We start from the raw sequence: 11,411 nt of genomic DNA, 5'->3' as shown, positions 1-11,411 counted from the left end.
TGTTTGTTTTTTTCCTAGACACCAATGTGTTTAGATAATAAACGCTAAATGCCATTAGGTGTTGCAGAAATGTGTTGTTATAGTGTAGCAATACCTCATTATTCTAACAGAATACACAAACATCTATGTCAATAAAACAGATTTTGTACATTTTTGATGATCGAAAGTTTACTTTGAAAGCGTTCTCACTCAGCAACAGTCAGTGTGCAAAAGATCCCAATGGCGATGCATATTGTCCCAAAAACAGTTTAAAGTTTATTTTTTGTATAGCAGGTCAACGACCTTTGTCTTTGTGCAAGCGCGTTGTGTGTCTCTATGTACAACACTTGCGAAATACTTTAAGATAGGGTTCCTGCTTCTTAGCTCCGATTCGCTTCTCTCTCCTTTCTCGCTTTCGCGAGTCGGAACTATGAGGATACTTTTTTTTTTTTTTTTTTTTTTTTATAACTCATCAGCCTACAATCATACCTAACTTTCATGCACTGACCACTACATACTAAGTATCCGTTTGCTGCGGAAAAACACATATTTTGAATGCTGTCGGAGAACTGTTTGATTTACACTTAGGACGTAACGAAGGCTCATTTCGCAGCTACTGGACATCAAATCAACAGGAAACACACGATTGGTCACAATTCTGTCATCAGCTGGATCCAAACAACACCCGCCCTCAAATCCAGCCAATCAAACTCCCCACAGTGTTTCAGTTTTTCAGCACCAGCCAATCCACGCCCTGCTTGCTTGAATGACGCCCCGCCTCCAACAACAAGTTTCGAGTCAGACTCGATACGGACTGCTGAACAATTGTACATGTCCAGATAAATTATAATAAGAGTGGGACCCCAATAAATAAATATGTGAGCAATAATAATCATTATAATAATAAGAATAACGTTTTATCTACGTGTCTGTCGTTTTTCTATTCTATTACGTTCGGGACTATTTTCCTCTGCGGAATGTTACCTGGCGAAATATCAGAAGTTCAAGGTAAATATAGGTTTTAAAGTTGTTGTTGTTTTTTTTTTAAAAGAGAAAATAAAGAAATAAATCGTTTTCTAACAGGGCCCTCTCGATGCGGAAGATTTCCCTGACTTTTGTTAGTGCCCTCGCCTACAGCTCCGGACTCAACTGCAGTGGCATCGTCGTATCGACGAGCTCTGTCGAGTGACAGAGATATATATATATATATATAAACTACACATACGTATTTGTAATGTTTAAAGTAAAATGGTAAGTTTGTTTATATTGTGATTGAGGCATTGGTGAGCTTGGAACTTCCTTAGAATTTAAGAGTACCAAAAATGCTTCCTGTGTTTAAAATGAGCCATTCTGCATATCGACCTGCAGCTTCAGAATCTAAAAAGAATATTACAAAATCTTAAATACAAGTTTTTATTACCAATGCTGCATTACTTCGTATATATATTGGTGTAGAGTAAGACAATATTGCGAGGACTTGAGGAAATGTGTTTTGGCAATACAATTAAAACAATAAATAAAGTTTGTGTTTGTTATACTGCCAGTCCTGCTGAATCTGTACAGTGAGAAAATGGAAATGTCAAATTCCCCAAACTCTTGTCAAGCCTGGGGTCCTTCAAGGCTGCATATCTGGACGGCTGCCATTTGTTCTCTACATCGCTGAGGCTCACCCAACTGAATATATTTTGCCTGGGGCTCAGACTTTATAACTCGGTGAATGACTTGACCAGCCTTAGACAACAACATTTTCCATACGGGTAATCATTAACAGTTAGAAGCATATTAAACGGACAAACAAGCTGCGCTATGTCATGTCTATCTGCATACCAATATTTGAGTCCACGTCAAGGGGCTAGCAATCACAGTGAAGGTTATTTTGGACCACATTATCTGATTTCATTAACATCTGCTGCTGCTAAGTGCTGTAAACTACGAACTTTCATATTTGCACAAGCATGATGTAATGCGAGTGTCAAACATGTTTACGTAACATAAGGTAAGTTAAAAAATAATTTAAAGTACGATATACAACATTACTCTTGTGTCGGCAGTAGCAGAGTACAGAATTTTAAATCCGCTTTGTGTGAAATATACAGTGAATGGTGGAACAAAAAGACGTAGGGTCATTATGATTCTACAGCGAACAAGAATAGTTTTATAAAATGTGATAATGTACAGAAAAATAATGTAATCAAATAAACCAGCGTTTCTTTTAACGTCAACTTATTATTATTATTTTTTTTTTTAATGTGCATGCTATCAAAAGACGCGTGTGCACTTAAAACCAATTAGAAGCATATTTAAAAAAAAAAAAAGTCTGTCCAGAATAAAAGTACACAGACAGAAAGTCGACCGCTTATCCTTGTCTTTAAGCTCTAAGATTCGCCCATGCGTAGAAAGGCTAAAAAAGGTAAACGTTAACTTATTTCACGGCTAATGTATTTACCGTGACACTGAAGTGTTTGTACCCTGCAGGTCTGAAATACCAGTAAAGCGCGCCCTCCAGTGGGAAGAACAAGGCATTTGTATGAGGCTTGGTTTCGGAAATAAATAATTCGCCCGGTCATCCTCGCGCTGTATATAGAAACGCATACACTGTGCAGACATTAGGTGCGTTTACACTAAGCGTTAAGAGGACGTATTCCGGAATATTTCAGTAGTGTAAACGCTAGCAAACGCATTCCAGAATCCGCCCTGTTATCTCCAGTTGAGTTCATATTCCGGACTGAGAGAACAAGTGAACGGATTCCAGTATACTTTGCTAGTGTAAACGCGCTGAGGAAATATTCCGACTAGATTGAAGAAAATACACAACAGGCTGCAGGCACTGCACGCCAAGCAAGCAACGCATCACAGTGTGCTTACCCACACTTTTTAAACACAAACAAGAAAATATGTTCAACTTCCAAGTAGTACCATCTAAGCAAAGTGATTACCATTACGTGAGAGTAGAGAGTAGATATAAGAACAATGTAAACAGACCAGTAAAGGTAAGATTGTTCTATATAATAATGTAATAACAATGTAAACATGACAGTGAAGGTAAAATTATTCTATAGTATAATATGATTTCCATTACATAAGAGTCGATGTTAAAACTTCATGCTGATTTGAACTCGGCTCTTGCCAAGATAAGCGCCAACTAAGATGTAGCTTTACAGTAAACTAATGTGATCCATCTGCATCTCAATTTGCGTTGCTTTTCATCTGATGATGTAGCTGTCCTTCTGTGTGGTGTTGATTGCTGAAGTGTAATGCTGGCTCCAGGGATCAGCTTATTTTGCCTCCCCAGCGCATCAGCACATACAAAGGCTGTAATGTTGGCTCCGGGATCAACCACAGTGCAGTTTTCCCAGCACATCAGCATGACAACCGTCTGGATTGAACTAAGTAGGGTACATCTCTGCGGTCTTCAAGTGGGCACCTTCCGTCCTCTGTGTTTCTTCGACTAGCCCACGACACCTCAAGAGGGCTCAAAACAGTGATTCTGGCGTCCCAGCATCACCCCCCTCCATCCCTACTCAGCTCAGTCCAGCTTACTTACCCGTACATCGGCATTGCTTTCCATCTGTTGTGCTTCAGATTCCCAGGCAGACTCTTTCTGTCTCAACCACAGCCAGTTGCTGCTCCTTTCTGTTGCTTCAGATAAGTTCTTCGCTGTGCAACACAACTCTTGGCCACTGAATCCAACATCTCTGAGAAACCGGGCTGTGGATTGTGCCACAAATCCTCGACAACCCACATCCACTGGGTAAACCCAGACTCTCCATCTTCGTTGTTCTGCTTCAGCAGCCAGTTGAGCATCCTCCCGCTGTTAAACCAGATGAACAAGGTGTGCTGATCCAGACCACAAGACAGTGTCTGGTCTAAGATTAGTGGTGGCAATCTCAGGTGGAAAAATAAGCCGTTGACCAACATCTGCCTGCATTTTCCAGTCTCTAGCAGCTTCTAGTTGTCCTGGGCGAGGCTTGGTTTTAATACCTTTTCTTGGTGGTTGCTGTCCTGGATGGAGGAATGTTGTCTTTTGTGTGTAATGCTTTGATAGAACTGGTCATGTTACGCAATGGTAAGGCCAAACAGTGTAGCACGTGGTCATGGTGCCAAGTAAATCATCCTTAGCTAAGACTCACCTTACATCCTGTCAAAATGTGCCTTAATGTTGCAGACGATGAACACAGAGGACATGAGGGATCCTAAACCCACCCAGAGGTTTAGGTTGTGAGGTGATATAAAACAGGTTAATCCGTATTTTCAAATGATGGTACTCGATGATGTCATCATTACATCACAGTGTCAGCACAGCTTTAGTTTACAAAGTATGCATGCTCAGACTCTTCCTGAGTGAAGCACCCCCTGCTGTTTGATACAAGTGTAAACGCAACCTTCCAGAACCGATTGTTCCGGAATCCTATCAGGATTGTTATACTGGATATACTAGATACTCGCAGATGTTGTGAAATGGAAGTACAAACATTGTGACATGAAAGCTAGGGCGTCTGCATTGCAAGCTGTATTTGGAGTCATGTCCTAGGTTCTATTCCCACAGGGTTTATACATTGCAAAAAAAAAAAGAAAAAATTTATTTTATTTATGTGTAACAAACACATTTTTAATGTGAAAAAAATGTAGTTGATATGAATGACACTTTCATTGAACATACATACTTTTGCACACATAACTAATGTGCACACACTATATATACATATATATATATATATATATATATATATATATATATATTATATATAATAATATACTTTGCATTTCAAATGCTTTTACACACACGAAAACTATATACGTATCCATTAAGTGAAAAAAGAAGTGATACCTGAAACAAAAACAATTGGAAATGTGAAAAAACGGCAAGTTATCAAACATGCCCAGCCATTTAAAGTGGAGATATCATAAACACAAGCCAAGTTTGCTTGTGGTTTTCAGGCAAACTAAAAGTGGATCGAACATGCATCAAAAACACAAGCCAAGTTAGAAGAAACAATTGGGGCAACCTTGGCCCCCATCGGATTTATAGTTGTGCCTATTTGTTTGGTGTTGACCAAGGTTACCCCAATGGTTTCTTGAAACTTGGCTTGGACTTTAAACGGCTGGGCACTCCTGATAAGGAAGCCCATAAAAAGCTTTCATATTTGCACAAGCTTCATGTAATGCGAGTGTCAAACCTGTTTATGTAACATAAGGTAAGTTAAAAAAATAATTTAAAGTACTATATACAACATTACTCTTGTGTCGGCTGTAGCAGAGTACAGAATTTTAAATCCGCTTTGTGTGAAATATACAGTGAGTGGTGGAACAAAATGACGTAGGGTCATTATGATTCTACAGCGAACAAGAATAGTTTTATAAAATGTGATAATGTAGAGAAAAATAATGTAATCAAATAAATCACTGTTTCTTTTTTTAAGAGGTATTAATGTCAACTTAATTTTTTTTTTTTTTAAATATGTATGCTGTCGAAAGACACATGTGCACCAATTAGAAAAGAATATTTAAAAAAAATTAAAATCACACAAGACAGCAAGAAGACAGTTCACATACACTCTGCAGACTTTAACATAATGCAATTCATACATACACTATATTCACACACATTGCATCCAAATTAAATTTTTAAGTCAAATTAAAACTGGCAAAACAGCAGTGTGAAGTGACCAGAGCAGCTGCTGACAGCTAAGTTGCATATCATTCTGCTGTAATTGGAAGCAGTGTTAACATGCAGTATAACAATACTAAGTGTTCTTTGTACTAATGACGTGTCTCACAAACTCATTTTTCAGTGGTTCAATGAAGAGAGAAAAAGAAAGAAATCTTGCTCCATCTAAAGAAAATGCCTTTAACATTGAAGAAAAGGTTACCAGAGTATGAATTTTACAGAGAATTTAATAACACTACCAAAAATTCTAAAACATTGCTTTGTTTCAGTCTGAATCGGGAAAACAAGACGCTTTGGGATCTTTGGGGATATACGTACAATGACCCATGCCAAAGCCATGCAGAAAGCATCATGTTGAAAGAAGTGGCACGTTTCTTTAAAGAAAACCATCCAGACACAGTTCAAAAGTACAAACTGACATTGTATATGTCATTCAGCCCTTGTTATAAGTGCTGTGAAAGCTTGGCTAACTTTCTGAAATCAGACGAAAGAATTGGTCTACATGTAAGAGCCTCAAAACTATATTTCCCTGAGAACTCTAGCAATCAAAAAGGTCTGCAGCAGCTCAAGCACCTAGGGGTGTCTATAAAGGTGATGGACAAGGAGGATTTTCATGACTGTTTTTATTTGTTTGTCAATGAGCTGAAGAAGTTTGAAGGGTGGCCTGATCTGGAAAAAATTAGTGTAACCTATTCTTGTGCTCTGGAAGCGATTTTGAATCAGGTACATCTGTGGCTTGCTTCCTGCTGGGAATTCTCTTTTTGCAATGTTGTGTGCTCTGTGTGATGTGTAGGCATCTGAATATGACACTGGAGTAAATCTGGTTCAGTGAGTGAGCAGGTGTAAGCCGGACTTGTTTATCACAGAAAAATAAGTTCTGTGTGGTAAAGCGTAGGTAAACATTGTAAAGCCCATGGCAAATCGAGGTAAACTGTGGTTAATGGCTAGTACCACCATGGGAAAAGCATGGGAGAATAGTGAATTGAAGCAGGCCTTTTTAGTAATGCTTTTTTATTATTTTAAAACAAGTTTCTTCTAAAGTATTTTCTACAGTGTAGCAGTCATTTTTTTGTTTAATTTATTCATTCATTTACATTGACTGCATTCTAGGACCCATTTCACTGCCTCTCCAAAATATTATGGTTTATAATTACAAAATATATTTGCTCTAGCAATCTAACATTTTATCCTTTTTTTTTTTTTTTTAAGTGCGAGACAAATGCCAACCCGGGAAACGTCTCTGCAGGTGTGTATTGTAATGGATGGACACAATTACACTAGTCTTCTTTCATTAGTAAATGCAGTATGTTTAATATATTACCCTCTGTCTGACATTCACTTTCATTGGGGTTTCATATCATGATTATAGATGTGACAGAGGTTCCCATTCACAGCAGCATACAGCAGAATTTTTTTATTTTTTTTTAATCTAGGAGCTTATTTCTGTATGCCAATCCAATGCCGAATCAGGCGAATGCAACTGCAGAAACAGAGTACACAGTAGAAGTAATGTTTCAGTGTAAAGTTGCTCATGCTGTGTTTTTGTGTTACCTATCTTATTCCACTTGTTCTGCCTGCACTACAGAGACCACGCAAGATTAAAAAACATTGCTAATAAATACAGAAAAGATTAACAAGTCACTCGTTTTCGATATCATTTAAAACAGCCATATCATGTTATATATGGCCATATATTAAATATTTAAAACCGAGATAAAGTTGAAACATTTATTACACCCAGTTAGCCGCTGTGTAAACTCCCATCTCAGATTGTTTTTCCATAAGAACGTAAGGGTCAGAGTGACAGACTTTTTTCCTGAGTAAAAGTGGGGCAAAAGTCATTCCCTCGTTCATTTGAATATGACGTGTATACAAAATATAAAACTTTTGGGAATGTAAAAGAAAATACTGCTATATGAACAACATGGAATGCAGCAATGTTTTCTTGTTATCACTGCTGGGGGTTCTGTACATGTTAAGAGATCAATAAAAATGTGAATTTCAATAAAAACAGACTTTCAAACACTATTTCAAAAGCTTTGTGATTATGGCCCAATATTTACTGTACAATATTTTCTCTGTAGTGGCTGATTTTAAAAACAATTATTTTTGAGTTTTTAAGTAACGCTGTGTATTACATGTCATGTTTTTCACTATTTCATTCTTCTGTTCTATCACCAGACATTGCTGCACTGGAGAGCAGTCCACTTCACACAGATCCCATAGAGGACAACCTAACCCCTGACAACAACAACAGAGACAGGCTACCTGAGAATGAAACTCCACACAAACACAGCATTAAAGATGGATTGGTTGGCAGTCATAAAGGAGTTAAAAGGAAGCTTTCTTTTGAAGATTAAAAAGACAAGACCCCAACATATACACACCGCTTGGATGGTAATTGTCAAGTTCATGTAATACACAGTGTTGCCTTTAGATATCAATTGCACAAATGAAAAAGAGACTGACTAGATCAACAGATAGCCCAGGATAAACCACAGATGGAATTTGTATAATTTACAGTACTGGAGAATCATTCTGAATTGCATGAACCATACCTACTGTATCTCTGGTGAGGGTTACCCCTAAACATAAGCCAGATCCATTGCCCAGTACTGCAAGTGCTCTAAGAATCCTGTGGCTGTGGATCAGTGTGGACACATTCAGATAAAACAGACCATCAATGAGAGATCTGTGATTGTTTTGCAAATGTAACTTGCTTTAATCTGGCTACTCCTTTTTGACAGGTGTATAATATTATATATGATTCATATATGATTCTGTAGTACACTATAAATAGTATTATGACACTGATGAAAACACTCGATATACATGTATTACACTGACCCCATATCACAACAATACTTTGTGAAGATGATATACCACAGTGGCAGAAAGCTATTTCAGTCCTTTACTACAAACCATTGCTCTTTATTATTAGGGAAATCACTGGCAGTGTAATTTAGGTTGGGAAATAATTAGTTTTTAACAAATTTAAGAATAATGGCAGGGTTTTTGTTAACTGTTTTATATTGTTATTGATCTTTTTTTTAATGGAATTAATTATGAATCATCATTTCTTTGGGCTCTAGAAATGAAGAGGTGATGCTTATGACCGCCCTCTGATATCAATGTAAAATCATATCCTTACTAGTTTATGAATGGTGTAGAGGCATGTTTTCATACCTTGACGTGTCAAATGATTGAACAAAGGTAAAATAAAATACAAAATCTCTGACTTATCTATTTGCATTCAATATTCAATAGCACCTCATGTATTCAGACACAGTAGCTCATACATGTCTGCAACTATGCTGGTGTAATGCATAATGCATTGCTTGCAAACATTTGCAGGGTGTTCTGTAACACTTTAAATGATTATATTCCTCTCTGACAAAATAATGTCTTTGCATTTGATCTTTCTTAAAAATAGGTTCCTGACTGTTCTACTGGTTTAAATAAATGTGACACTTCCTTGTGTTCTTGACTGCCTACAATGTAACTTGGAACACAAGACTCCTCCCATTATGTGTGTCATCAGCCAATTTATAATAAAAAGTTTTGGGACTCCAGCTATTCACAAACTTTAAGGACTGTTTTTAAAGCCCACTGAAGGTGACAAATGTCATTATAGAGTGATATAAGTTTATTTCATTTTTTATAAATAGCAATATTTGATCCTATAAAACTAAAACACCTTTTGCTTTGGATCAGAGTTTCCAACAAAGATGTTTTGTACTGTATCCTTTATTTAATGGCTGAGGTTAAAAAAGTTTAGCCTGTCGTAGCATAACAAAAAGAAGGTTCTAAAGTAAATAATTTGATTCTGATAACAGGAAGTGGTACCACCTTACCATGAAACACAATGACAACATTGTACATTCCATCAGTGTAAGCTCTTACGATTGAATGGAGATCTCACCTCAGCAGTGAGGTTGGTGTTCACGGGGTGGAGGGTGTGCTTGTGTGTCCATGCTGATTCCAGCCCACACCACAACAGGTCCTACTCCAATCTATCGTGTTCTGCAACCTGCTGAGTAGAAATGTTCCTTCAGACCCTGGCAAGCACTGTAGTATAATCAAGACAAGATGTGGATTCTAGTGAAAAAGGTAGATCATTGATGCTCCATATGAAATGGATCCTAAGCCCATCTCAAAACATTCTGGGTGTGTCAGTTGTCAGGAGGCAAGTGAGTTAAGGTTTAAGACGGTGCTCATACGAGTTTATGAAGATGTCTGCAAGCCGTCTGTGCCAAAATTTTAATACATTCATTTCAAAGGTTCATTTCTCAGTTGGATAGTTGTGAAAGGCTAGCAATGTGACTTTAGTGCTAAACTCCCTGACATCACCATGGTTTGACTCCACATTCGCAGGAATGCACTTGACACACTCAGTAATTGAGGAACACGACGTTGAATTGCCCCATTTTGGCAGTGTACAGGTCCTCACGTTAACTCAATTCTAATTAGCCATGAAGCAAAGCAGGCCTTTTATTCGGCATCACTTTCGGTTTAAAATGTATATTAACACAATAAGTTTTCAGTAAATTGACAGTGTGAAACCTTCTCGTTTAAACACTATTCCCTTTTAATGTTGAGTAGTATATGTAAAAAAATATTATTATATTATTAGGACATTAGAAAAAATCTTTCCTCAAGTGGTGTCCTACAGTTATGCGATTATGTAAGCGTACTGGCCCATAATATAAAACGAAGAAGCACTTTGTGTGTCAGTTAACTCCTTGTGTGTGGGAAACTTAGGGGGTAAAAAACCGGTCATTAGTCCAAACCTGATGAATGTGGTTGATGCCAGGGCGTCCAAGGTAGACTTCTAGGAAAATAAGACGTAGTGGAAGGTCGCATTTCAATCAATAGACATATTCAAAGGAAGTTGTGGTTTGCATTAGTAAGCTATCACAAAAAACGTAACACTTTGAACAGCAATTTTTTGGCAAAGGGGACTAGTTTTTACAACTGGAATGCAAAGACTGGCTAAAAAAATCGTACATAAAATAATGTAATAATTTCTACGCGTGCAGTAATCTTCCTAGAAAGGAGTTTCAATGAAGGAAGTTCCAATATTGTCCGCCCCAAGACCTGCTCCTGTAAGGTTTGACATTGGGTCCAGCAGATCTCATCATGAGCTTTTAACGTTTCGGTACCTCACGATGTCGTGGGGGCGTGGGGATCAAGGTCGCGCGGAAACCGGTATTATATTTTGCTTCTCGTGAAAACACGAGTCAAATCTGGTACACAACACCCTTTAGATCCCTTATTTTTGGGTCGTAATTAGGTTTGGGACTCTTACAACTACGGTCCCGCAGGTTCCTTCTGAAGATCTTAACAATACACCTTACAGCGTAAAGTTAGTATCTTGATAAGGTTTTCAATTAACCAAACGTAATCTTTTTCGATAGTGGTTTTTGCATTTTAACGGTGTTATTTAACTTTTCAACTGATCAAAAATATTACCTTACGTTTCTGACCGATTTAGCATGCTCTTTTTAGTCTTACATTTGTATTAAAGATGCGACGAGTGCCATAGTAGGATCTTTGATACAAAGTTTACATTGTGTTACAAGGTTATAACAAGGCGGGATTCTGGGACGAGGACATTCACGTTCGTCCTCAGGTCGGTCTAGAGTAGTACTTGAAAATTGTACTTTATTGCGTCGACTCGTTGTGTGCGACCGCCCTACATTCTATTGCGCGTTTCCATAAAACGCCCACAGTTTGGGGGTATTACGACGTCATTGTCAGCACA

General features: G+C 37.8%; 1 protein-coding gene across 4 annotated transcripts; it reads left to right on the top strand.

Annotated features, from left to right (window-relative positions):
• Positions 1–946: 946 nt before the first annotated feature.
• LOC121320895 (C->U-editing enzyme APOBEC-1-like) lies at positions 947–8,885 on the top strand. Of its 4 annotated transcripts, none has more exons than XR_005950888.1 (3): positions 947–987; positions 6,857–6,893; positions 7,829–8,885. XR_005950888.1 is itself a non-coding variant. In XM_041259661.1 (3 exons), exons 1-3 carry the CDS (start codon positions 5,822–5,824, stop codon positions 8,005–8,007), a joined length of 633 nt encoding a protein of 210 aa, XP_041115595.1. In that variant the 5' UTR covers positions 5,739–5,821; the 3' UTR covers positions 8,008–8,885. The 4 variants fall into 4 exon arrangements, 1 of the variants encoding a protein (XP_041115595.1); XR_005950887.1 differs by lacking the exon at positions 947–987 and adding an exon at positions 1,528–1,975; XM_041259661.1 differs by lacking the exon at positions 947–987 and adding an exon at positions 5,739–6,238.
• The last annotated feature ends 2,526 nt before the right edge of the window (positions 8,886–11,411 follow it).

The sequence above is a fragment of the Polyodon spathula genome, chromosome 9 (genome assembly GCF_017654505.1).
Source record: "Polyodon spathula isolate WHYD16114869_AA chromosome 9, ASM1765450v1, whole genome shotgun sequence".
Taxonomy (NCBI): domain Eukaryota; kingdom Metazoa; phylum Chordata; class Actinopteri; order Acipenseriformes; family Polyodontidae; genus Polyodon; species Polyodon spathula.
This window is presented reverse-complemented; position numbering and strand designations above follow the sequence as displayed.

What these genes read in the sequence shown, in the direction of transcription:
- LOC121320895 (XM_041259661.1), top strand. Translation starts at nt 5,822, where the DNA reads ATGCCTTTAACATTGAAGAAAAGGTTACCAGAGTATGAATTTTACAGA. An exon ending in ACCTAGGGGTGTCTATAAAG is followed by an intron (nt 6,239 to 6,856) that starts GTGATGGACAAG and finishes TTTTTTTTTAAG; the next exon opens with TGCGAGACAAATGCCAACCC. An exon ending in CCCGGGAAACGTCTCTGCAG is followed by an intron (nt 6,894 to 7,828) that starts GTGTGTATTGTA and finishes TTCTATCACCAG; the next exon opens with ACATTGCTGCACTGGAGAGC.